The 27,116-nt window shown below is 45.7% G+C and overlaps 3 protein-coding genes across 8 annotated transcripts in view; 2 read left to right on the top strand and 1 right to left on the bottom strand.

The window, feature by feature from the left end:
* LOC115437183 (pre-mRNA 3' end processing protein WDR33-like) overlaps positions 1-16,669 on the top strand; it is a 29,817-nt gene extending 13,148 nt beyond the window's left edge. Inside the window, exons 7-21 of the mRNA XM_030160365.1 lie at positions 8,404-8,501; positions 8,603-8,729; positions 8,811-8,965; positions 9,670-9,748; positions 9,901-10,011; positions 10,313-10,407; positions 10,486-10,572; positions 12,927-13,066; positions 13,147-13,302; positions 13,664-14,362; positions 14,655-14,721; positions 14,918-15,227; positions 15,362-15,522; positions 15,847-16,026; positions 16,390-16,669. Coding sequence (XP_030016225.1) covers positions 8,404-8,501; positions 8,603-8,729; positions 8,811-8,965; positions 9,670-9,748; positions 9,901-10,011; positions 10,313-10,407; positions 10,486-10,572; positions 12,927-13,066; positions 13,147-13,302; positions 13,664-14,362; positions 14,655-14,721; positions 14,918-15,227; positions 15,362-15,522; positions 15,847-16,026; positions 16,390-16,532 — 2,608 coding nt within the window. The 3' untranslated portion in view covers positions 16,533-16,669. The remainder of the gene's footprint in view (positions 1-8,403; positions 8,502-8,602; positions 8,730-8,810; positions 8,966-9,669; positions 9,749-9,900; positions 10,012-10,312; positions 10,408-10,485; positions 10,573-12,926; positions 13,067-13,146; positions 13,303-13,663; positions 14,363-14,654; positions 14,722-14,917; positions 15,228-15,361; positions 15,523-15,846; positions 16,027-16,389) is intronic.
* A 2,488-nt stretch (positions 16,670-19,157) lies between these two features.
* On the bottom strand, positions 19,158-21,227 carry LOC115437231 (vesicle transport protein SFT2C-like). The gene is made up of 2 exons (XM_030160454.1): positions 20,635-21,227; positions 19,158-20,145 (listed from the first exon to the last, which is right to left on the bottom strand). Exons 1-2 carry the CDS (start codon positions 21,193-21,195, stop codon positions 20,020-20,022), a joined length of 687 nt encoding a protein of 228 aa, XP_030016314.1. The 5' UTR covers positions 21,196-21,227; the 3' UTR covers positions 19,158-20,019.
* Positions 21,228-23,337: 2,110 nt separating this feature from the next.
* On the top strand, positions 23,338-26,648 carry ttc19 (tetratricopeptide repeat domain 19). Of its 6 annotated transcripts, none has more exons than XM_030160426.1 (10): positions 23,338-23,470; positions 24,151-24,257; positions 24,490-24,581; positions 24,660-24,770; positions 24,874-24,912; positions 25,025-25,143; positions 25,269-25,357; positions 25,623-25,786; positions 26,092-26,254; positions 26,402-26,646. In XM_030160426.1, exons 1-10 carry the CDS (start codon positions 23,382-23,384, stop codon positions 26,557-26,559), a joined length of 1,131 nt encoding a protein of 376 aa, XP_030016286.1. In that variant the 5' UTR covers positions 23,338-23,381; the 3' UTR covers positions 26,560-26,646. The 6 variants fall into 6 exon arrangements, with proteins under 6 accessions (XP_030016286.1, XP_030016288.1, XP_030016289.1 ...); XM_030160428.1 differs by having other exon boundaries at positions 24,493-24,581; positions 26,402-26,645; XM_030160429.1 differs by lacking the exon at positions 23,338-23,470 and having other exon boundaries at positions 23,931-24,257; positions 26,407-26,595.
* The last annotated feature ends 468 nt before the right edge of the window (positions 26,649-27,116 follow it).

Below are 27,116 nucleotides of genomic sequence, written 5' to 3'. Positions count from 1 at the left end.
CTACCTACTGTGGCTCATCAGCTCATGTCTCTGATTCTTTATTTCTGTGAATAAAGTGATCAATAATTAATTGGAATGCTTTGGTAGGCCCAGTGGGACAATGGATCAATAAAGGACCAGGGGGATCTGAACAATAAAGTTTTACAAAGCAGGGACCAATAAAGTGGAGCTGAGGTTTTAAATAAAGCTAATAAAAACGAGAGTGTGCACATGGTCACTGTAGACCCCGCCCACTGGCAGCTGTCGACGTAAATAAAGGTTTAACTTGACGCCTGACCCCTACACAGCCCGCCCACCTTACCTGGAAATTCAAAAACAATGGTTAAACTCTGCATCCTACATTACCCAGAATGCAAGTTAGACATCTGTGGTCTGAGGAAAGCATGATGACATCACTATGGTTCTTCTGGACGGTGTGATGTCATCAGGTACCTCACACCTGATTGGTCTGTGTCACCTGCAGAGGGAGAGTCAAGTGTTGGTCAAACCCAGCAGCAAGACCTGCATCAGGATGTTTTCAGTCCAGACTTTAGGACTGAACCACATGGTCCAGGTTCAGACTTAAAGGACCAGTTAGAGGAACTTACACCAGACCATCATCACCTTCAAAACCAGCTCAGTGAAGCAGGCAGCGGTTTGTTCACCTAGACCAGGGTCCACTGGGCAGCGGTTAGTCCACGTAGACCAAGGTCCACCAGGCAGCAGTTAGTCTGCGTAGACCAGGGTCCACCAGGCAGAGGTTAGTCCATGTTGACCAGGGTTCACATTCAGACCAGTCAAATAACAGAAAAACCTAGAAATAATGACAACTACACAGTTTAGTGCAATAAAGAACATTAAACTATGAAACTAGTGACATTTACAAACTATCCTTTCACAATGAAGATGTGAATAACCTGAAAGAACTCAAATTTTGTAAGAAAAATAAATGGAATTTTATGAGTATAACGCCTGAACTAATCATTTAAACATGTGCGTTCCACCAAAATGTGGGAATAAGCAGAATGTTGTTCAAGTTTTGGAGTTTTGAACTAAAATAAGTTCAATACTATGTCTGAGCTTATTCTGAACATCAGATCAGAGTGGATCTACAGACACATTTGAACAGGCAGAATGCTGTTCAAATGACATGGAGTTTCCTCAGACATGTCAGGTTGTCCATATTTGTTCAGGTTCACATTTTACTGTTAAAGGATAGTTTGTAAATGTTAATATTTTCATAGTGTAATGGGTTTTTTTTTTCACATTAAACCAAGAAGAAAATGTGTAGTTGTCATTATTTACAGGTTGTTCTGTTATTGTTGGACTTTAGCTCATATTGGTCTGGAGGTGGAACCTGAACTGGAACCAGTCCAACACCATTGACTGTTCATGTCCTCAGTGTAAGTTTGGCACTTTGCTAATTGACACTGTGGGCCGGATTGGAATCTTCGGCGGACCAGTTTTGGCCCCCAGGCCACATGTTTGACCCCCCTTGATATAGATGAAGACAGGACGCGGGTTGGATGTGGAAGGTTTATTCTGATCCGGACAAACCAACTGGACTAAAAACCACCTTCCACTGAACCTGTGGTATCAGATCTCCAACACTCCGGTGTTTGGAGTCAGCCCAGTGAGGTCAAAGGTCACACACCCCTTCTCCACCAAAAAGAACCTGGTGCCAGGTCGGTACTGGTTCCATCCTGGTGCCTCCAAAGAACCGGTTTGCTTTTCTGTAGGCCAAGAGCCCAGTCAGAGCCACATCATTACGTTGGTGTCAAACATGATCATCTGGGTCTGGCTCCCTCCACCTGGTCTTGGACTTGGGATGAAGACCGCGGTGTCAGAAAGTCCTGGGCCGTCTCCTCTGTCCACTGCTGCATGTTTTGAGCGTCTGTAACTCTTTCTCTAAAAGCTAAACTAAAAACCCGCTGGTTGTAGTTTTAAAAATGGCGGTTCATAGCTTTCACTGTTCCTGTTTTGGTCTGTAGACCCGTCCACCGATGATGCAGGAGGTAGCATCACCAGTGTTTAGTCTGGCCCCGGTTTAGCCCAGCTCTAAGTATGTGTTTACCTGGAACCTGTTTGGAACCGGTGCTTAGGCAGTGGAAACACAAAGAACCGGTGCTGGCACTGGCTCCAAACCAGTTAGACGGAAAAGGGGTATTTGAGTGTTCCATGTTGTTTGAAGAGCGTTAAACCAAACCAGAACCTCAACAGTCCAGTCCATCGGTGCCAATGGTTCTCCATCAGGTCTGTTTCCATAGATTTGCTCTGATTGGTGTTCAGATGAAAGGCAGAGTATGGAGCGTGGAAGTGGACCTCTGACCCTGGCTCAGTGCGTCCTTCACGCTGGATTTCCCTGAGCCATGGCTCAGCTGGTAGAGTGGGTCGTCCAGTAACCAAAGGGTTGGCGGTTCAAATCCTGGCTCTATCCTTGTCAGTCTGTTGTGTCCTTGGGCAAGACACTTCCCCCTCCTTGCCTCCAGTGCCACTCACACTGGTGTATGAATGCGTATGAATGTTTGGTGGTGGTTGGAGGGGCTGTAGGCGCGAATTGGTAACCACGCTTCTGTCAGTCTGCCCCAGGGCAACTGTGGCTACAAATGTAGTTTACCACCACCAGAGGGAGAATGTGAGAGCGAATGAATAATGGATCAGTAATGTAAAGTGCTCTGGGTGTCTAGAAAAGCGCTATATAAAATCCAATCCATTATATTATTATTATTTTCTTCTTGTTTTTCTGTGTTTTCGACCTTTGGGTAGTGGGTTTGTACCTCTAACCAATCACTTTTCTCTTTGGCGCCCCCCACACAGGATGCGTTCAGGAGTATCTGTTGAAGCTTGTCATGGCGTGGATCCGGCATTCTGGGAACTTGAATATGTTAACATCTGAAACCGGGTCTCAGTGAACAAATATCAGAACGCCTCCTGTCATATCCATGATTTCAAACCATTCACATTGTTTCTGAATCGATGCCATAGTCCCGCCCCTTCGTTTACTTCCACCTGCTAACCCCACCCACACGCAGTATTTGTTTACCATTAAAATGTTTCCTGCGCACAATGTGAACCGTGTGTTCCCTGGTCTTGGTGTATTTCTGCGGCAGTGTTACAGCGCCACCTCCAGGCCTGATGTGTATCGCAGTGTCTTCATTGGTTTTGTGAGGTCACACATTTACTGAGACGATGCTGCATTTACAGAAAACTTTTTGAAAATTAAAAATCTTGTTTTGGTCTCAGTGTGGATGAGGCTGTAGTGCACAGTTCTGTCCAACAGATGAGACTTATCCACTGTGTAGAGTTTGGTCCGGGCATGTCTTTAGGACGCAGCTGTGACACAATCACAAAATCATTATTGTCCCGCCATCGTAGCTGAGCGGAGAGGAGGTGGAGTCTGAGCAGTTCTGTTTACAGAAGTAAGCCACGCCTTATGTACTTTTCCTTTAATAAGTTGAGGCAACATTGGGCGGAGTCATCCTTCCGTACCGCCCACACCTCCTACATCAGTCAGGTGGGTCAGGACGGGTTGGTGACTGGCAGGTCAGAGGTCATCTGTGTCCAGTCAGTAGGAGTCTGGCCATCATCAGAACAGAACGACAGCTGAGATCTCCATTGGACCAGTAGTCAGCTGGTGTGTAGTCCACCTCTTAGACCAGCAGGGGGGTCAGAGGTCAATGTCAGTAACATCAGCCTTGAATGAACTGACTCCCCAGGGTGAAAACACACATTTAGTCTGACTGTGGAACACAACACTTATTGTGTCAGTTACTTTATTTCAACCTGTTCCAACACAGAACATGAGGAACTCTTCAGAACAACTCCGATCTGGAGGCAGAGCGCTGGAAAAGAGATGGAGCAAAGATCCAAGAGTAAACTGAAGCTGAACTCTGAAACACTTAGTAGGACTGAAACCTGTTCATGTCAACAAAGGAAACTTAGAAGAAGCTGTGACGAATCTGATCAGTTTCATCTGCCGGTGCCTCAGTAAAGAGAAGGTACAATGAAAGTTTGGTGCAAAAGATCCTCTAAGAATCTGTACAGACACAGGGTCTGTCCATCAAACTGGGTTTATTTAGATCTGGGTCTGCCTCTAACCCTTCAGTCCAAATGGAACAGGACATTTAGTCCATATCTGGTCACTTCATACGACCAAACAAACACAAACATGTGCCAACTGTCTTCAACGGCCTTCCATTAATGCTAATGTGTGGATGGTGGGCGGTTCTAGTAGGCACAGTATTTGGTGGGCGGGGCTTATAGGCTCGGTATTTGGCCTTTGTGTTTAAACCCCAAATGAAAGTAGAACCTCCCAGAATGTTCCAGTTGTCCATCATGTGACCAGTGGGTACGACTGTATTTTGGAAATGATATTTTTCCACCTGTTTTTAAATTATAACTTTATTTTTGTTATATTGTGGTTTTATTTTCCAAATATGACGACACTATTGTCAGTGTAAGTGTGTTTTTTTACTTTTGTGGCCTTAATACGCCCGTCGTACTAAACAAATATCTGCAGACTGTTCTTTAAAAATGAGACTAGTGTAAAAGAACTGAAATAAGTGCAGTTTCAACATGATCCCTACGTTCATCATTTACATGTTCATTACAACAAATACACAAAACATTTAGTAACAGACAGAATATTGGTCCAATGACACTGATTCTACGTCATATTTGTTCGGTTTATTTCCATTTAGGATAGTTTATAAATGTAAACCCTTCCATATTCTACCGTTTTACACTAAAACACTGTGAACATTTGCAGTTGTCATTATTTCGAGGTCATAGGATTGTCTTTTTCCACATGTTAAAACCTTTGTTAATATCTTCTGTGTAAATTCAATCCCAGGGCCAGATTGGACCCTGTAGTGGCCAGTTTTGGCTCACGGGCCCCATGTTGTAGAGCACAGGTGTCAAACTCTGGTCCTTGAGGGCCGGTATCCTGCATGTTTTAGAGGTTTCCCTCTTCCAGCACACCTGACAGTCATTATCAGGCTTCTGCAGAGTTGGATGATAGGCTCATCATTTGAATCAGGTGTGTTGGAAGAGGGAAACATCTAAAACATGCAGGATACCGGCCCTTGAGGATCTGAGTTTGACACCCCTGTTGTAGAGGGTGGAACCTGTGTGGAGTCACAGTGGTGACAAACTCAACCCGTGGAAGGGTTGTGTAAACACTGGTCTTTTTTCCACTGATCCTCTAATTAACTGAATGGAACTGTTCATATTTAATATATAATATATTTAATGGAAAAACAACAGTTTCACCCAAGCTCTAGTTTTTCTCTGAATGGTTGTTGTTTGAGGTGTTTTTTCATAGTTAAATTGGTATATGACTAAAACTAAGAAAATGAACAAAAATATATGAAATAGATTTTTTTTTAAAAAAATTGGTATATGACCCAAAACTGTAATGGAAAGACCTTTGAGTCCAACTAGAGTCACATGACCAAAACAAGCAGATGTGGATGGATGTTAGAAGAAGAGTTGAACCCAAATGTGTGTGTATGTGTGGACACACCAGGAAACCACATCAGTTTAGAATTTAGTAGGAGATCGAGAGGAAACCAGCATTCTAGATTCAAAACAACACAGATTTATGTTCCTGTTTATGGAAGGACTGACACTGACATCTACCACAAGAAAGAAACTCAGCAGCACATTTGGGATTGAATGGACAAATCAACAGTGCACACTTCTGTTTATTTACACATTTATATAAATATGGGGACAGTTTAGCTCAGATGGACCATGGAAAAGGGATTAGTGTTGAACTAAGCCTTAAAACTGACCAGAGCCTGGATCTGAGCCCTGGGATGGTTTAGTATGGTTCCATCTGTGTCCTATTACTGAGACAGAGTCCAGATCTCTTTGGGTTCATACAGAACAGAACAGAATGGAATAGCTTTAATTGTCATTGTTAGTCCAGTCAGTGCAACAATATGAATTTAAAAAAAAACCACAATACTTCAGAAAATAAGAAAAGAGAGAATACAACATTATAAAAACAAGATACAAAAATGGAAAACAAAAATTTAAGTAAAATAGAATACAACTAAAAGAATACAAATATACATAAAGTATGAGTAGAGAATATGAATAATATTAACAGTATGTATATCTGTGAACTCAAGTGTGTTAAAATAGTGCATTTATGTTTGAATAAATATGAAATAAATATCGAATAATTAAATATTGAATAGATATTGAATATTGTATGGTTTCTGTAGAACAGAGGATTATTGCAGATGTTTGGAGGTGTCTGTACAGGAGCAGAACCAGGCTCATTCAGGAGCAGAACCAGGCTAATTCAGGAGCAGAACCAGGCTAATTCAGAAGTAGAACGAGGCTAATTCAGGAGCAGAATCAGGTTAATTCAGTAGTAGAACCAGGCTAATTCAGTTGTTTTTTTGTCTTTGCCATGTCCGAGTCCATTTGACCTCCTTCTGAGGGACATCTGTGGAGTATGGAACTGGTCCAAATGTTCCTGTCCATCAGACAGATCTGTGTTTCCCTTAGTCTGTAGTTGGACATAAATAAATGTGTGTAAACTGTTGTATGAGTTCAGTCGATCATGTTCAGTCGTATTGTGTGTATTTGATCAGAATATGAATGAATAAGTTCAGACCAGAATTACAAACAGGAAATCCAGCTGTACCATTGTTCTTTCTCCATCACGAATACGAATTCACCAACGTGACTCTACTGTCCAAAATCTGTCACCACTTCACAGACATTATTTATGGAGCAGCAGATCCATGGATCCACAGATGAACCATGAGTTCAGGTTCCTTCTACAGATGAACAGAAGATCCATGGATCCACAGAGTTCAGGTTCCTTCTCCATGGATTTGACCTGGTTTCGTTCTCAGACTTCGTGGTCCATCTCGAACAGTGATCCTTCCTGATCTGACACCGGTCAATCTGTCACTAGACTAGACAAAGAGTTTAGGACAAGGACTAGACTGGACTGGAGAAGACGCATGGATACACGTCTATGTTTTGGACCAGTTTGGACTTGAATGTTCTCAAATGTCCAATGGAAACGGGCTCATTGACCCACTGATATTGGTCACATGTTCATCTGTGGAACCAACATGTGTTTGTTGGACTAAAAAAAGGAACTGTACTGTCAGAATTGTAGATAATTGGACGTTTACTATTTTTATTTGAACAAATATTGTCTCGCAGCAGTCTGGTTGAGTTTATTTATATTAACAAAAATCTAAGTTATTTTTAATTTGAACAAAAAATATTCAAGGAAAAACAAAAAGTTTAAATGTTTTTAATGTTTAAAAGGATCTTCATCAGCTTCATTTGAGGAGAGACAGACTCATCCAGAAGGTCCAGAAGCATCCATTCAGTATTAATGTGTCAAGAACTGTTAGGAGGTTTATAGACCTCCGAAGGGGTGTCTGGAGGTTTATAGACCTCCAAAGGGGGTTCTGGAGGTTTATGGTCCTCCAAAGCAGGGTCTGGAGGTTTATAGACCTCCAAAGGGGGGTCTGGAGGTTTATAGACCTCCAAAGGGGGTTCTGGAGGTTTATGGTCCTCCAAAGGGGGGTCTGGAGGTTTATAGACCTCCAAAGGGGGGTCTGGAGGTTTATAGACCTCCAAAGGGGGTGCTGGAGGTTTATGGTTCTCTAAAGGGGGGTCTGGAGGTTTATGGTCCTCCAAAGGGGGGTCTGGAGGATTGTAGACCTCCAAAGGGAGGTCTGGAGGATTATAGACTTCCAAAGGGGGGTCTGGAGGTTTACAGACCTCCAAAGGGGGGCCTGGAAGTTCATAGACCTCCAAAGGGGGGCCACAGAAAAAGACTGAGCACCAGTGGAGTAGATGATGTTGGATGATGACATGTTGGTTTTTGGAAACAGTTTTGACCCCTCAGCCAACATCTACCCAAAGGGGTATTATAGTCTGTCTGTCTGTGTGTCCATTTGTGGTCATAGTCTCATTCTCTGCTCCTCATTTCTCCTGTGTTTCCATCTGCAGCAGTAGAATATTGAACAGGTGACCTTTGACCTCCTGTTTCCAGGTCACATGTCCTTGTGCCGTTCTAATATCTGAGGACTTTCACATATAAATATGGATGGAATCAGTTTGACACAAAGACAATCTGATATCAATTATAGGGCAGTGACTTTAACACAATCTGACACTAGATTGGACTGAAGGGGATTAAAAGTGAGCAGACGTTCTGTTGATGTTCCAGCCTTAGTATCAAACCACAACACATTCATTCAGGATTCAACCAGTCAGTGTTCAGAACCAGAACCTGGTCTAGGTCTGAGATGAAAATGAGGAAGTGTGCGTTGTACCTGTTTGGATTTGAATGATGTGATAATCATGTAAAGCTCTGTTTTCAACATGTTGGTCAGAGCTGATGCCGTTGCCATGGTAACCGTCTCCTTCTCTCCTCAGCTTTTCTCCCACCGATAATAAATTCGCCACCTGCTCCGATGACGGAACGGTTCGGATCTGGGACTTCCTGCGCTGCCACGAGGAGAGGATCCTCCGAGGTAAAGACACCTAAATGCACCATGATGATGTGTGACTGCCGACAGACACAAACCGCAACCCCACTGAATGATGATGGAGTTTGTGTTTGCTGCATTTAAAGGTCACGGCGCTGATGTGAAGTGCGTCGACTGGCATCCAACCAAAGGCCTGGTGGTTTCTGGGAGCAAAGACAGTCAGCAGCCAATCAAATTCTGGGACCCAAAGACCGGACAGAGTCTGGCCACGCTGTGAGTGGATGTACAAGCACCTAAACCCAACCCTAACCGCTCAGCCAATCACACTGATGTGTCTCCGGTCTCTGTGCTTAGCCACGCCCACAAGAACACGGTGATGGAGGTGAAGTGGAACCTGAACGGCAACTGGCTGCTGACGGCGTCACGTGACCATCTGTGTAAACTGTTTGACATCAGGAACCTGAAGGAGGAGCTGCAGGTCTTCAGAGGCCACAAGAAGGAGGCCACAGGTGAGTCCGGACCACAACTGGGACCAGAGTCTGGGACCAGAGTGTGGACCAGAACTGGGACCGGAGTCTGGACCAGAACTGGGACCGGAGTCTGGACACACACACACACACAAATACACATAAACATACACACACACACACACGCCCCCAAGAATTCCAGGAATTTGAAAAGTCCCGCCTCCTTTTAGGAACTTTAATGAAAAGTTTGGGCCGAGGGGAGTTTTTTTTTTCTGTGTCGTTTCAGTGGAAATGCTCAGAGGTGTTTGTGTTTGTGAAGGTCTTGCAGAGGAAAAGTGTCTGTGTTTTTTTGTGTCATGTGGTTTTATTTTCTGTTTGTTCAAACTCATCGACTTTTGGTTCAGTCTGGTGTAGTGTCAGCTTGTGGAGGACCTGCTTCAGCTGAAGAATCAGGTCCATCAGGTTTCAAACATGTCAACAGGTCATCTGGTCAAACTGTATTCATTTATTTGTTTATTTGTCTCAAACTTCAAACATACATGTGGACATGTGGTCCATTGGACTTCTTCTGACATGGGCCAGTAGATGTGTCCAAGTCGAGGACAGATGTCCAAAGCTCATCTGATCGTCTTCAGGTGGTTTTTCCCACAGACCTTATCTGGTCCAGGGTCTGCTGGGTCTAAACCAGGTTCTGCTCCTCCTGGGGGGACCTGGCCTAACATCTCCCATGTGTTGTTGTGTTTCAGCCGTGGCCTGGCATCCGGTCCATGAGGGTCTGTTTGCCAGTGGAGGTTCTGATGGGTCTCTGCTGTTCTGGCACACAGGGTAAGACCCCAGTAGACCTGATGTAGAACCCACATGGACTAGGCACGGACCAGACTTGGGCTGGAAGCAGACTGGACGTAGACCGGACGTGGACCCTTTAATGCTGACGCAGTCTGTGTCCGGTCTGACTTGGCCTGTTGGTCTGGTTTCAGGGTGGAGAAGGAGGTCGGGGGGATGGAGATGGCCCACGAGGGGATGATCTGGAGTCTGGCCTGGCACCCACTGGGTCACATCCTGTGTTCTGGATCCAACGACCACACCAGGTGGGTCCAAGGGGGACGGGGAGGCTGAAGTACGTGGACTGGAGGGGACCCGGTACAGGGGGACGAGGGGACATGGTGCAGGGGGACGAGGAGGCTTAAGTACGTGGACTGGAGGGGACCCAGTGCAGGGGGACTGGAGAGGGAGCTGGTGCAGGGGGACGAGAAGGCTTTATTCTAGTTTAAGTGGACTGGAGTGGACCTGGTGTAGGGGGACGAGGAGGCTTTATTCTAGTTTAAGTGGACTGGAGGGGACCCGGCTCTGGTACAGACTCACACCTGTGCTCTGTTCGATGGGTTTCAGTAAATTCTGGACCAGAAATCGTCCTGGGGACAAGATGAGGGACCGCTACAACCTGAACCTGCTGCCGGGCATGTCGGAGGATGGCGTGGAGTACGGTGAGCCCCCGTGGACCCATTAGTGTAGAAGAGCTGATTCCAAAGTGGAGGCTGATAGTGACCTAAGACTGCTTTCAGATGATGTGGAGCCCAACAGCGTGGCCTCCATCCCAGGGATGGGGATCCCTGAGCAGCTGAAGGCCGCCATGGAGCAAGAGCAGACCAGTAAGTCCATCAGCCGGGTGGGGGGTGTCACAGTCTAATACAGAGCTGCAAATATGGCCTGACCCTAAAAAAGTTCTAAAAAGGTTTTTCTCACTGGTTTCAATCGTATCAGATGAATTTCAAAACAGACTAAAAGTTACCAACGTTTGACTCCAACAAAGTCCCCCGCCCACCTCACCCCCCCGGCCCTCAGGTCCTTAAAATGACCATTACTCCTTTGTATTGAATACTAGTGCCTGATGCATGTTTTGACCATGTGATATTCTAATTAGCATATTTGTATAATAGATAAGTGATTACAAGTCCAATTATATATTTGAGTGACTGATTACAAGCACATTTATTCTAAAAATAAGTAGAATTTCCCTGAAGTCATTCCATATTTGTCCTTTGTCATGTGGTTCTGCCTAGTGTAGGTGGTTCCTGTGGTTCAGAACCGTTCTTTTGATTCTAATACAGAATAAATTCATTAGAACTGTGTGATCCTGTCAAATGAGTCTAAACAGGGAGACGGCTGCAGACCACTAACCCCTTTAGTTTCAAGTGGTTTATTTTTTATATATATATTTTTTTATAATGTTTTTGTTTTTTTTGTTTTTTTGCCTTTGGGTTTTTTTTTTGTTTTTTTTTAGTGCTTTAAGTGGTCATGGATGAATATTAGTTGGACTACAGAGGTCTACACTGTGGTGCCAACAACATTTCAATGAGGCAAACATTATCAGATGTCAGAGTTCTGTTGTGAATGTCCTTTATTTATCTTTAGTAGAATGGCACCGTTCAACTCCAAACATCTGTAGAAGATGGATCACATATGTGCAACCTCATTCCAGTGGAAATGAGGGTTCACACTCAGGCTTCTGTTCAGGCTCATTCAGCTGTTATGGATCAAAGTTAGAAAAGTCCAGTTTAAGTTCGTTTGAGGTGGAATGACTTTTACAATGAATGTCAAGTCTGAGTTTTAGCAAAAAAAAAAAAAAAGGGTTTATGTCCAAAAACACGTACTGAGTTCGATGACCTGGGCTAAAGCGTCTCCATCTGTGGTCTAATCCACAGGGATCGGACAAAAACATGTTGTATTAGTATTCCATTAGCTGTCCTCCATAATGGACAGAGACTCCACCCCCTCCAACACACACTCCCAGATAGGACAGGTGTGTCCTTGTGCAGCTGTCAGGATCCACAATAGAAGCGTCCTCATATGTCTAATGTGAACACTTGTATCTGTAGAATTCTGTGTGTATAGGTGGACGTATGAGTGTGTCCTCTGTCCAACCTGTGGCAGGTTCAGCATGTGCACACATGGAAACAGGATTTACAGCGGTTTGCATTTGTCTGTAAGGCAAGGTAACTTTATTTGTATAGCACATTTCAGCAACAAGACAATTCAAGGTGCTTCACACAGGACATTGAAATACGACGACAAGGGAAAAAGAAACGCATTTAAAACATTATAAAAGAAACATGTAAAAGGTGATTAAAAACAGCAAGTAAGAAAACAACACATAAAACCCGAAAATATAAAACACACATTAAAGTAAGAGTTGCAGTGCAAACTACTTTTCCGTTTGCTCTCTTCTACTCCTGTGTCCTTTGTTTGTGCTTCACTATTACTACTGGAAATCTGGAATGTCCCCTTGGGACTAAGAAAGGAAGAGCTTATCTAATCTTATCTTATCTTACCTTATAGAATAGACTAGAATAGAATAGAATAGAATGTCTTTATTGTCATTGTACAGGCACAACGAAATTAAAGTGCAGTCGTCCTAGGTGCAATAAAAAAGTATAAATAATGTATATAAAAGAGTATAAAAGTTAAATATAAAAGAAAAACCCTGATGGCATAAATATCTTAAAAAAAAAAAAAAAAGCAGCTTAAAAAATAGTGTTACTAGAAGAATAAAAGCCACATAAAGCATCATCATATACTCTGGACAACATTCAGCGTTCCACACAATGAATGTCCAGCAGAGTTCAGTGCAATTATGGACCTGGGATCAAAATTGTTTTTTAGACGGTTTGTGCTGGCGCTCTTATCTTATCTTATCTTATCTTAGTCTGTAATATGGCTTAGTCAAATAATGAAGGACAGGATATTTGAAGGGCTGTCTGTCCGTCTTGGACACCATCTTGAAAATGTCTCCTTTGTAGTGTCCACCTTTGGTTAAACTTCTTCTTTGTTTTTAAAGACGCCTCACTCTACTAAAAACAGCTGAGAAACCTGTTGTTAGAGTTCGTTTCAGGTGGTTTTCCACATGTGCATCCGCCTACCAGTGCCATCAAAGGTCAGGATGTCCAGGTGTGGTACAGCGGCATCCTCAGTTAGACTTGTCTGATGTCCACTGTGACGTCCACAGGTAAAGAGGCGGTTCCTGAGGTGGAGATGTCCATCCCAGGTCTGGACTGGGGAGTGGACGAGGTCATGGGCAAGGACGCCAAGAAGGTCCCTCAGAAGAAAGTCCCGTACGCCAAACCGATCCCGGCTCAGTTCCAGCAGGTGAGTGGCCGGTTGATGAACACCTGAACGGGTATGGAACCAGGTGTGGAGTCTGTGACCGACGCCCTCTTCCTCTGCAGGCATGGGCTGAGAACAAAGTACCCATGATGCCCCCTGCTGCAGATCTGTCCAAAGACCGGAAGGTGGAGCAGAAGGTGGAGGTGAAGAAGAAGACTCAGGCCGAGATCGAGCAGGAAATGGCGGCGCTGCAGTACACAAACCCCATGCTGCTGGAGGTGAGAGACGCACCTGAGGCCTGTGGACCAGCACCACTGTGGTTCAGGTTCAGGTGACGCCATGCACCTGTAGGTAGAACACACCATGACGTTCCACAGCAGTCAGAGCAAAACAGGCGTGTGTTTGAAGTCAGTGTTATGGTTCGAAAGTGTTCAATAGTTGAATGTGAATATGTTTGAACTAAACTAACATCAGTTTATTAAACTGAACCATAACACAAACCCAGGGTTTGTCCTTCAGATGGATGGTCCAGCTGGACTATGGACCCTGTCCAGCTGGACCAGGTCTATGGTCCTGACTGTCCGGACCCCGGTCACACCACAGACCACCCAACTCATCCTCTTCTGTTCCTTTGTGCAGCAAATAAAGATGGACCGGATGAACCAGATGAACCCCGAGGGGGGCATGGGCCCCTCACAGGCACAGGGCACGATGCCCCCGTTCCCTGGCACTGGGGGACCTGGTGGTCCAGGGGGCCCCATACCCCCTGGACAGCAGGGCTTCCCCCCAAACATGGCCCCTCAGCAGATGCCCAACACCATGGGGCCTCCAATGGGCCCAGGAGGCCTGCAGCCCCCCTTCATGCCCCCTGGACAGATGGGCCCCCCTTCTGGACCCCAGCCCCACCAGGGGCCCCCGCAAGGAATGATGGGACCACCGGACATGCAGCGACATCCTGGTCCTCCCAGAAACATGGGCCCCCAGGGACCTCACATGGGCCCCGGACCCAGAGGGATGCAGGGGCCCCCCGGTGGAATGATGGGGCCCCCTCCACGAGGAATGGGTCCAAGGGATCCTCAGGGGCCCCCGCCTCAGGGGGGCATGATGCCTCCCCAAGGGAACATGATGGGCCCCCAGGGGCCAATGCAGGGCGGGATGATGGGGCCCCCGCCTCGGACACATGGCAACATGCCAAACAACTATGGGATGGGCAATATGCAGGGGCCCCCAGGACCCCCAGGTAACATACAGGGACCCCCAGGTAACATGCAAGGACCCCACGGAAACATGCAGGGGCCCCACGGGAACATGCAGGGGCCCCCATACATGCAGCACCAGGTGAGCAGACCGAACCAGAACAGGACCTAGGTTAGGATGACAGCATCCTTTAGTTTACTTTGGTTTAGTTTAGTTTAGTTTACTTTGGTTTAGTTTGGTTTGGTTTGGTTTGGTTTAGTTTAGTTTAGTTTAGTTTAGTTTGGTTTGGTTTGGTTTAGTTTAGTTTAGTTTAGTTTAGTTTAGTTTAGTTTAGTTTGGTTTGGTTTAGTTTAGTTTACTTTGGTTTAGTTTAGTTTGGTTTGGTTTAGTTTGGTTTATTCCTTCGTTGACACTAACTCACTGGTCTTTGCAGGGTCAGAACTCAGGGCCGATGATGCATGGCATGGGGCCACAGGGGCCACAGGGGCCCAACAACAAAGGTAAGAGCCAGCATGGTGCTGGGCCTCGTCTGTCGACAGTTCATTCACGTCCAGTCTAGTCTCTGTTTTCAGTCCTGATCATCTCGATCCCAGTCCTTGACCTGAGCAGGTCTTGATTCTAGACCAGTGGAAGTTTGATTGAGCTCATTGTTAAAGGTCTAACACGGTCCTGGTCTTGGCTTTTTCTTGTCTTCAGACTCTCGGGGTCCACCTCCTAACCACCACATGGGACCTCCAGACCGCCAGGGACCTGGAGCACCAGACCAGGGCTCAGGGCTTTATTGGGGGGAAAACCAGCAGGGGAGACGAGGGCCACAGGACTTTGATGGAGGCCAGGACTTCCACAGTCGGGATGAGGGCTGGAGACCGGGACCGGGTCCTGGACAAGGGTACCAGGGAGGAGGAGGACGAGGCCACCGAGGAGGAGGGGGGAACGGTGGAAACTGGGGTCCTGACGACAGGTTCAACCGGGACGGAGGAGAGTTCAGAGGACGGAGGGAGGACAGGTGAGTCCCAACTAGAACCTGGTCCACTTGAGAGTTCTCTGGTTGTAGTCCAGGATCTAGGACCAGTAGCAGCAGTACATTCAGAAGTTTAGGTTCTGGTCCTGAACCCAGACTTAGCGGACCATTTGTTCCAGGTTCAGAGGCGGTGGCCCCGGCCGGCCCGGAGGTCGAGGTTACCCTGACGAGTTTGGAGGACAGGAAGATGGCTACGACGTCAATGAAGACCTGGGCCGGGGCTGGGACAACGGAGGCCGAGGGAGACCACCCCGAGGAGGAGGTCCCCCCAGAGCAGGAGGTCAGAGTCCACCCCAGTGGGAGCACATGTCCTACAAGCCCCTGGGGCCTCATGGGCGGCATTCAGAGGGACTGGTCCTGAGTGGGTTTGACGAGTCCAGAACAAGGGTTTCAACAACATTTGAACAAGTTGATTCCTTGAACTTTTCTTATGATTTTAAATGAATACTTTCTTCAGTTTTTGTAAAACTTTCAAGTGTGCGTTAATTGTCTTTCATTGAATGTGTTGTTTGTTGTGTTCAAACCCTGAACCTGTCTTTGTGTGGCTGTAGTTTAGGTCGTCTCTGTCTCAGTTCCGGTTTTGATTTGTGTGTCTCTGCCTCAGGTCATGACGGTTACCGGGACGGGCAGCAGATGCATGATGGGTCGTCACCGGCGGGGCGCGAGCGTTCGTCGTCTCTGCAGGGCATGGACATGGCCTCTCTGCCCCCCCGCAAGCGCCCCTGGCAGGACGGCCCGGGAACTGGAGACCCCCGAGACCGGGATTCTCCAGGAGCCGACGGAGGTAAAACACCTAACACATTCAGTCCCAGATCCAGTCCCAGTCTGCAGGTCAGTGTTGGTCTGCAGGTCTATGTTGATCTACATTGGTCTGCAGGTCTACGCTCCTCGATGTTGGTTTGCAAGGTCTACATTGGTCTGCAGGTCTACATTGGCCTGCAGGTCTATGTTGGTCTTCGTTGGTCTGCAGATCCACGTTGGTCTACATTGGTCTGCAGGTCTACGTTGGTCTGCAGGTCTATGTTGGCCTATGTTGGTCTGCAGGTCTACGTTGGTCTGTGTTGGTCAGATCAGTCTTGTGTGCTAAAGCGGACCCTGTGGACCACCACTAACCACTGGACCTCCTTCTTGTCTTTCCGTCCTGCAGCTCGTCCTCCCAGGGATGACACCGGTTTCGGTCCATCGGGTCGCGGCGGACGGGGGGGGTGGGGTCCTGGAGGAGGACCTGGACCCAGGAGAGGAGGACCGCCACTCAGAGGAGCGCCAAGGGGGGGCGGCCGGGGCCGGTAGTGCCCGGTTTGGTGCGGAGGTGGACTATGGTCACATGACCCCGACAGACAATCTGAGTGGTGGCGTGTTTTCATGTCCCATGAGTCTCTGTGTGGCCCCGCCTCCTTCTAGGACGGACGTCGTGTCACTGTCGGGCCCCGCCTCCTTCTAGGACGGACGCCGTGTCACTGTCGGGCCCCGCCTCCTTTTAGGACGGACGCCATGTTACTGTCGGTCGTTGCTTTTGTAAAAGATTTGTATGTTTTTGTGTTTTCACTGATGGACAATAAAGATTCACACTTCAAACCCCACCCAGTGTCCGGATCCAGTCCAGCACAGTCCAGCAGGGATGTCCAAGTGGTTTATGTCCAGGTCCCACATTCAGCCCAAAGGGGGACAAATGGGCCGGACCAGGACCACAAACCCAAAACACCTTGAAACACTGACAACCACAAAACTGTTCAGGTGGGAAAAGTCACATGTACAGTTACGGTATGAAGACCAGTACTAGTCCCGCCCACCACAGGGTCTGGTCCCGCCCATCACAGGGTCTAATCCCGCCCACCAAAGGGTCTAATAGCACCCACCACAGGATCTAATCCCACCCACCAAATGTCTAGTCCAGCCCACCAAAGGGTCTAATCCCGCCCATGAAATGCATCAGTAACAGTGAAGACGTGAACAGTTAAAAATGTCCAAATCCTTTTAGTCCTGGTTCCACATTCAGACTAGTCTGATCTGAAGTGGATCAGAACCGGTCCAATAAGAACAACAGAAAAAAAAAAATGAGTTCATGTTTTTTTATTTTGTTCTTACTTGTTGTTTATTTTGTTCCTATTTGTTTTTAGCTTACCGGCCGACAGGCCATAAACTATTGTCATCATGCGACATCCGTTGTCGTCTGTCGTCCGTTACAAAAATTTCAATCGTCTTCTTCTCCGAAACTACAATTCCGATTGACTTCAAACTTGGTATACAGCTTCTTTATGATGATGTCAACAAAAGTTAGTAAAATTATTTGGATCCGGATCTGATTCTGGATTTGGTGCGACTTTGAAAAATGTCCCCATTATAAGAGATAAGAAGTGGATCGATACAATAACTCAGTAAATACAAATGATATCCAGTGTAAATTTCTACAGTCCAACTCTGATGAGGCGATGACCAAAACATAATGTCCACATGCTGATCAGGATCTTCTTCTGGATCCAGGAACTTACGGAAAATTTAACATGGGCTCTTATGGGGAAAAAATTTCAATCGTCCTTTTCTCCCAAACTCCAGTTCTGATTGACTTCAAACTTAGTATACAGCTTCTGTATGATGATGTCAGCACAAGGTATTGAAATTATTTCGATCTGGATCTGATTCTGGATTTGCTGCAACTTTGAAAAATGTTCCCATTATAAGAGATAGGAAGTGGATTGATACAATAAATCAATATCAATGATATCAAGTTGGAATTTGAATTTTTTACAGATCTGATTGGAATATGACCAAAACATGGGCTATTTCTGTAATAGAATAAATACACAGAACTGGGTGATAATAAATGGCATCTGGATACATTTCCCAAAGCTTTTAATTTGGCAGGTAAGCTACAGGGCCATTGGTCCTATTTTCGTTCATGTTTGTTCTTTTTACTGTGTTCATATTTGTTTATTTTGTTCTTATTTGTTGTTTATTTTGTTCAGGTTTGTTTATTTTGTTCTTATTTGGTTTTGTTCATGTTTGTTGTTTATTTTGTTCATGTTTGTCAACATTCTTAAATGTTGTGTGTGTTGATCTGCTGTGGTTGAACTTTGGTCCAATGACACTGATTCTTCTGAAGAACATTTCAGTTTATTCATATTTCCCTCATGGAATTGGACTTTTGTAACAATAAAACACACAAATATGGATTAATATTTAAAATACGGATTATTATTTATAGGTAATCGATCATCGACCGTATGGATCAAAGTCTGTGGACCCATTGGATCCAGGTGTTGGTTTTCTAACAGTGATAAAAACAATAAGGACTAATGTAAGAACATAGTTTATATTATGGGATGGATATCATTAGTTTGGGTTCAGTTCTTATCGTTGTTTCCAAAACTACGACATATCAGCACCACATAAGAAAACTAGAAAAGCACTCGGAGAGCGCAGACCTCCGCCAAGCGCAAAAATTCCCCACATAATCGGTGACACAAATCCTACATTTATTTTTTAAAATAAAATCCGCCTTCTGGATCAGATCCGGATCAGCCTTTGAAATGTGATAGAGGACCCCATTGTCAATTCCTGAGTTAAATTTCATGAGTTTTGGTCAATAATTAAGCGAGATATTGGGAAACGAAAATTTTGGCCCCATTTACCACAATGTTAACGAAAATTTCAAAGTGATCCAGAATCCAGGATTTCTTCCGGATCACCCCAAAAAGTTAATCATTTCTTCCTTATCCCATTTCCAACAAACCCTGAAAATTTCATCAAAATCTGTCAATAACTTTTTGAGTTATGTTGCACACTAACGGACAGACAAACAGACAGACAAACAAACCCTGGCAAAAACATAACCTCCTTGGCGAAGGTAATAAAAACACTTGTGATGAGAAAAAAGTCATAAAATATCAAGAGAAAACCTGTAATTTTATGAGAATAAAATCATAGTTTTAAAAAAAAAAAACTCAATTTAATGAAATTAATGTCACATTTTTATGAGAATAGTGTTGTCATATTTGGAAAATAAAGTCATAATATTACAAGAATAATCTGTGAGTCATTTTAGAAACAAAGAGAATAACTGAACCAAACTAATGATATCTATCCCATAATATAAAACTACATTCTGACATTAGTCCTTATTGTTTTGGATCCCAGACCCCTGTTAGAAAAGAAACACCTGGATTCAACGGGTCCACAGACTGGGTTTGATCAGGACTACGCTGACCCCGTGGGAACTGACCCAAGGCATCATGGGTATGTCTTCATCTGGACTCCATCTCCCATGACCCCCTGGACAGAAGACATGTGATGTCCACCACTAGAGGTCACTGCACGTCCAACACCTGAAGGACAAACCCACCACAGTCTGTTTGATCCACGTTTAATGAACTGACCACACTGACAGCAGAGGTCAAAGGTCACATAGGACCAGGACCTTCAGTCTAAATGCTGTCTGTTTTTATTTCTCCTCTTATGCCTGAACGCCTTACGGGTTCAAACCAGCAGGAAAGTCCAGTGTGGTCCTCAGATGTGTCCATGTAGAGGTCAGAGGTCAGCAGCTTCCGTTTGGTTCATGGTGCCTTCACTGACCCCTGGACAGTCCAGGACACACCGGTATCAGATGGGTATGAACCGTCAGCTGATAATCCAGAATCACCATGGATCGATCACATGTTCATCTGAGCCCTGTCTGGAACCCAGGTCCTACAGACCCCTCAGCGGGCCCGGGGTGGGGTGGGGGGGTCTCGGACCCCGCCTGTGGACACTGTCCCGGTCCTCCGCTGCGTCCGGTCCTGGGTCAGATGGGCATGGTTTTCCCGGTCACCGTCCTCTTGATAGCAGACGCCGCCAACCCTCCCACGAAGCGCATCCCGGCTCCGCCCCCAGGAAGCAGCGACACCACGGCGCCGAGGATCACAGCGACCTGCAGAGACCAGAACCACAACCCGGTTATACATGGACCAGAACCACAACCACAAGCCCCTTACAATGTGGACCCCCTACACCTGACCCCCTGAGACCAGCACAGACCCTACTAGACCCCCTGGGACCAGCACAGATCCTCCTAGACCCCCAGAGCCGGTACAGACCCCTGTAGACCCCCTAGGACCGGTGTCGGATAAAATATGGACCCCTATAAAATTTGTACCCCTGCCGATTTTGCGCACGCGTGAAAATCCGCGGTACATATTTTATGCGTATACGCATGAAGTTTGTACCCTTGTGAAATATGTACCGTATAATCTCCTGTGATATATCCTATGTACTTAGATCACCTAACCCTAACCCGTGCGCAAATTCCAAATAGGTCCAAATTTTACAAGGTCCGTATTTTATGCCACACCGGTACTGACCCTACTAGACCCCCAGACCCGGTACAGACCCTTGTAGACCCCCCAGACCCGGGTCCCACCTGCAGGCCGGCTCCCAGTGCCGTCAGGACGGTGCTGTGGAGGCTCAAGGCCGCGTACAGAGTCCCTGCCAGGGCGGTCAGGTACACTGCGGCCCCGGGGGACGTGGGCAGGCCGGCGGCCATCCTGCTAGGGCCGCGGAGAATCGCCGCCGCCGCGATGGCGAACAGTGATCCGAGCGACCAGAGCAGGGCGAACTTCCGGGCGTAGAGCAGCAGCAGCGGCGCGTACAGAGCCGACAGGCCGAAGCACAGCGCGGAGAAGGCGGCGCACACCCCGGAGGCCGCCAGCCGCTGCCGCCGGCTCAGACCCGGCAGGCACGGGTCCGGCTCCGCGGACCACGGCCACGAAAAGCCTCCGGTTCCGCCCGCGCTCTGTCCGGACAGACCGCCGCCGCGGCTCCCGGACCACGGGCTGGACCACCGGCCGAACCAGCTGCCGGGGACCGGCTCGGCACCGTCCAGGTCCACCGTGGTGCTGGAGCCGGACTGCGACACGGTGCTGGCCCCACCGGCTTTGGACTGGGCCAGATACTCCTGGAGCTGACGGTTCAGATCCGCCATGATGATCCGGATTCTACTGGGTTCTACTGGGGCTCACAGCGACCCCTGCAGGAGTGGAGGATAAAGTCCCGGATGTGTTTACTGCGGACGGGAGGGAAGGGACCGCCTTACTTGCCTCTGATTGGCTAGAAAGGCTCTTCTCCGATTGGCGACTTGATCTGGCAGTTAACTGACGTTCAGGGCAGGCTGTCAACTGAGCAGAGGTTATTATTATTATTATTATTATTATTATTATTATTATTATTATTATTATTATTATTATTATTAATAATAATAATAATAATAATAATAATAATAATAATAATAATAATGGTGAATGGTGGTGCTAGGGTAAATTATGACATAAAACTGAAAATTAATGAAATTGAAATTGAAAGGGTGTATGCAACGAAATTTTTGGGAGTGATTATTGACCATAAACTCTGTTGGAAATCACAAACAGAATATATCAAATGTAAAATGTCCAAGGCTGTTGCGATTCTTTATAAAACTTGAGACTTGTTAAACAAAAAATGTTTGCATATATTGTATTGTTCACTTATAATGCCATATATGTCATATTGTGTGGAAATATGGGGCAATGCGTATAAAAATAATATAGACCTGATAATTAAACTCCAAAAAAAAAAAAGCTATTAGAGTCATAAACAAAGCTGGTTATCTCCAATCAAGTAATCCACTTATTGTAGAATCTGGTTTACTAAAATTTTTTGATATTGTATATTTAAAAACAATGGAATTTATGTTTCATGTTAAAAGTAAAAATCTTCCTGTTTATATTCAGAAAATTTTTAAGTTAAGAGAAGGAAATTATAATTTAAGAGGGATGTTTGTGTTTGAAAAATGTAAAGTAAGAACAAACGTTAAATATCACTGTGTTTCTGTTATTGGTGTCAAATTATGGAACAAATTGAAGGATGAAGTGAAATTGTGTAGCTCACTGTCGAGTTTCAAAAAGGCTTTAATTTGTCAAATTCTTAAGGGCTATGAAAGTACTATGATTTCAAAGTGACTTATAACACCGAATGTAGTATAATTTGTGTTTAAGTACTAATCTGCTGCAACTTCAGGTGTGGACTTGGAGTAAGGATGGAAATAGGAGAAGCAGAAATAAGCCTCTGGCTTCAGCTTCTTCCTTTTTTAGTTACAAATTGTGTTAATTTTGTGTTTGTTTGTTGTTTTTTTTAATATGTATGTGTTTTGTATTTAACTGAAATAAACATTCATTCATTCACAATAATAATAATAATAATAATAATAATAATAATAATAATAATAATAATAATAATAATAATAATAATAGTCTTCTCTAACTGGTTCTTGTTTCATTCTAATATTCTAATGTAAATTCATATACATTTGGTTCATTTAATGTCACTGATATCTGATCAAAGTTTCCATATGATGAATTCAAACCATGTGGATCTGAACCAGCGCCTTCATCATTATTCACATCCACACTAAACTCATTAACATTTCAGACCACCATGGTGTTTGTTCATTTGAACATTTGTCGTGATTTTTTTAAATTGACAAAATATATACGCAAACATTTCAGATGGAATGCAATTCTAACATTTACATCACAACAAAGAATTCAACAAAGAATCAAATGCAACGTCATGCTTTGGGATTTCAGCTGTTCAGTTCTGTCTAAATCAGACGACAGGACAACTTTAAAAACAGCCATGTTTGGTCCTTTAGCTACTTTGGAACAGTGGATACACTTCTGTATCTATAGTTAGTTGAGTTGAGTTGAGTTGAGTTGAGTTGAGTTTTAGTTTAGTTTAGTTCAGTTCAGTTTAATTTTAGTTTTGTTGAGTTGAGTTCAGTTTAGTTTAGTTTTAGTTTAGTTCAGTTGAATTCAGTTCAGTTTAGTTTAGTTTAGTTCAGTTTTAGTTTAGTTTAGTTTAGTTCAGTTTAGTTTAGTTTAGTTTAGTTTAGTTTAGTTCAGTTCAGTAAGTTCAGTTTAGTTTAGTTTAGTTGAAACTAATAACTTGTACATGAACACATACCAATTAAAAGAAAAAAGAAAAAAATGTGAAATATCAAATGTCCAAATATCAACATCATCATGTAGAAGCTATAAGAAGTTTATTGTGAAGGTGTTCATTAAAATTAAAATTATTATTCTGAAGGAGGCTGCTGACACCATGTGACTTCCGTTTCCGGTGTAAACAGTCAACATGGCGGCGTCCTTTCTGCTCCGGTCCGTCCTCCGTCGGACTCTGGGCAGGTTCGGGTCCACCGCCAGATTCGGATCTGGATCAGACAGGTCGGAGCTCCGGATCTGAACCAGTGTGACCTCCTGAACGGGTCCATTTCCATCCGTTTATGTGTCATTTGGATCAGAACCGGTCCAGTCTGCGGAGCTTTCACGTCATCTAAAGCTTCTGTTTTGTTCATTTGATGGATTTGATGCCTTTTCTGTAATCGTTTTAACACTTTTTATCAGAGTTTTATATATATATATATATATATATATATATATATATATATATATATATATATATATATATATATATATAAATTTCTGGATTTAATGTTTAGTTTTGTTAGATTTATGGTTAATTCTCTTGATTTAATGCTTGATTTTATTTCGTAATCATTCATTCATTGATCATATCATTAATGTGAAATGTATTTGTTATTAGTTTGTTCATTTATTGGCTACTTTTGGTTCATTTTTTACTGTTTCAGTGCTAATTTGGATCATTTTAATTTAATTAAACTCTCTGAGGTATTAACGCCGTCACAGAAGTTTAACACAAATGTTTAAAAAAAAACAAACATTGTTTTGCTTGTTTTAAAAGCATTTTATGATCCATCAGTGATTGGTTGAATGATTTCACTTTTCTGTGAATCCGTCGTCTCATTGGCCGGTTCCTTATCATCACTGACCCGTTCACTCTTCTGTGTTTTTGTGCTTTTATTCTCTTTACGTTCATATAACAGACAGAGCAGAGGGTGCTCGGCATGCTGGGTAAAGGTGAGAGAACATCAGAACTCACAAAGACGAGGAGGAGGAGTTGGAGGCGGAGCCATACTGTGGGCTGCCGCCGGTGCGTTTGTTTCTGTTGAACTAAACCATGTGATCAGATACGGTTTGAATCTGCAACGTCACCACTGGACGTCAGTAAACTGTCCATCTGTCCTCCTGTCCATCTGTCTGTCTATCCATTTGTCCTCCTGTCCATCTGTCTGTCTATCCATTTGTCCTCCTGTCCATCTGTCTGTCTGTTCATCTGTCCATCTGTCCTCCTGTCCATCTGTCTGTCTGTCCTCCTGTCTCTGCAGCCTTCTCCCTGTTCAGAAGTGAGGAAGATGAGCGAGACGAAGCCCAGAGGAAAGAGGACGAGATGATCCTACTGCTGAAGAAGGCCAAGGTAACAGCAGAGATGCTCCCCTGTCTCCCCTGTCTCCCCTGTCTCACCTGTCTCCCCTGTCTCTGTGTCTGTCCTCAGCTCAATCTCCACCGTGGACACCACCAGGCGGCCTCCTCCTTCCTCCATCAGGCCGTTGTCCTGGCTCATCAGACCCACAACACTAACGCCATTGTCTACACCTATAGCCTGGTGAGGCCCCGCCCATTTCACCCACACACACCTGACCTTTGACCCTCCCATTTCACCCACACACACCTGACCTTTGACCCTGTGTCCTGCTCCGTGTCCTCAGATGGCGAACCTGGCCTACGTCCAGGGTGAACTGGACAGTGTAAGTACGGAAGCACATGTTCTACAGGAAGTGACATCATTTAGGTGGACAATGGAGATCGCCGAGGTCAGACTGAGGCATCTTTTATTGTCCTGTCCTTTATTGTCCTCAGGCAGAGAAGCTGTTCAAAGCAGCCATGAGCTTCATGTTGTCCAATGGGACGCCACTGGATGACAACGCTGTCATCGAGATGTCTCTGAAACTCACAACCATCTACGCTGAACAGAGCAAGTAAGAAGTACAGAGGGGAGGAGTCAGAGGGGAGGAGACAGAGGGGAGGAGATACAGGGTGGAGGTCAGAGGGGAGGAGACAGAGGGGAGGAGTCAGAGAAGTGACTGTCTGTTTATGTATTGAGGGCGGAGCTTGCTGAGCAGGGGTTCAGGTTCTGTGTGGAGTCTCTGGAGTCCAAACTAGAGAAGGACACTTCAGGAGATGAGCAGACAGGTGAGATATCCCCGTCCCCTTCCATGTCCTCTGTCACCACCTCCCTGTCCTCCTGTTGTTGTATTGATTGTTGCCTTGTTTTGTTGATTGTTGCATTTTGTTGGTTGTTGCATTTTGTTGGTTGTTGCATTGCTGTGTTGACTGTTGCATTGCTGTGTTGACTTGTGTTGTTGTGGTGTTGTGTTGACTGTTGCGTTGTTTTGTTGATTGTTGCGTTTTGTTGGTTGTTGCGTTGCTGTGTTGACTGTTGCGTTGCTGCATCCAGAGGAACAGGAGGTTCTGAGGAAGGACACCCGCCTCCTGCTCGGTCTGTGTCTGGACTCTCGGGCTCGGTACCGGGCCTCAACGCGGAACCTGAAGCAGGCGGAAGAGGACTATAAGAGAGCCCTGGACATCTGTACCCAGGAGCAGGGAGAGACACACCCACAGGTGAGGACACACCTACAGGTGACGACACACCCACAATAAACAGTCCCATCGATGAGTGTCATTTAAATGTGTCATATGTGTATTTCTTTACTGTTTAAAGGTGGATTTGGGTCGAGGGTGGAAATGGTCCAAACTAGACCTTATTTATGGTTTTAAATGATACTGATAACTGTGGTCCTGGTACCAATAATTGTGGTCCTGGTACCGATAATTGTGGTTCTGGTACCGATACCTGTGGTTCTGGTACCGATAACCATGGCTGAAGCTGCAGATGCTGATGATGTGGTGGTTCTATTTCCCATAAGACTCTGGTGCTGATGAGCGACCTGGCCACCATCTTGGATCTGCAGGGTCACCATGGAGACGCTCTGGTTCTGGTTCAGAGGGCAGTGGATTTGAGCCGGTCTGCAGGACATCCGGACCAACATGTCCTGTTGGGAAACATGGCGGGCATCCTTCTGCACAAAGGTACGTATGGGTCCTTTCCCAGTTCTTTTGTGGTTGTGGTTCTGTAGACGGAACCTCACCAACGTCTTAGAATGTCTGGGTTCCTGAGCTGGGGCCAAAATTGGTTCTAGTTTGTGGTGTGGACGTGACCTGTGTCTGTGTCCTCAGGGCAGCTGGACGAGGCCGTCCACTTCTACCAGGAGGCGCTGAGACTGGCCCGTCAGAACCATGACCAGGAGGCTGTGGACCAGATCCAGGAGGGTCTGAGGGAGGTGACGAGGAGGAGGCGGAGCCAGGAGGAGGAAGAGGGAGGATCAGATGAGTGAAGAGGGCGTCTCAGAGATAGACCAAATGGGAGGAGGAGGAGGACAGAGAGATGGGAGGAGAAACGGAAGGAGAAACAGGGAGGAGGAAGATGGAGAAACGGGAGGAGGAGGGTGGGGACATGAGAGGAGAAACGGGAGGAGAAATGGGCTGCTCCATCCTACCCTCAATCATGAACAAGATCCTGAGATACTTAAACTCCTCCCCCAGAGGCAGGACTTCCCCCCTGACCTGGAGTCGACACTCCACCCTTGTCTACCTGAGGACCATGTCCACTCCAGCACCCCAGCAAGGGTCCAGGACAAAAACCGCATTGGGCCTCCTGGATCTGAGGTTCAACTACCGACCGTACGCTGTTCTGTAGTACCTGGTGTAGACCTTGGGGGGGGAGTGTGACCCCCCACTATAGTTGGAACACCCCCGCGATCTCCCTGTAGTTGGAACAACCCCCCAGTCCTCCTATAGGTGGAACACCCCCCCCAGTCCCCCTATAGATGGAACAACCCCCCCTTAGGTGGAACCCCCCCCCCCCCCCCCGTCCCCCCCCCTGTCCCCCTGT

This window comes from Sphaeramia orbicularis, chromosome 17 (assembly GCF_902148855.1).
Source record: "Sphaeramia orbicularis chromosome 17, fSphaOr1.1, whole genome shotgun sequence".
In the NCBI taxonomy this organism is placed as follows: domain Eukaryota; kingdom Metazoa; phylum Chordata; class Actinopteri; order Kurtiformes; family Apogonidae; genus Sphaeramia; species Sphaeramia orbicularis.
The sequence above is the reverse complement of the archived record's forward strand: the minus strand, read 5'-3'. Positions and strand labels throughout refer to the sequence as shown.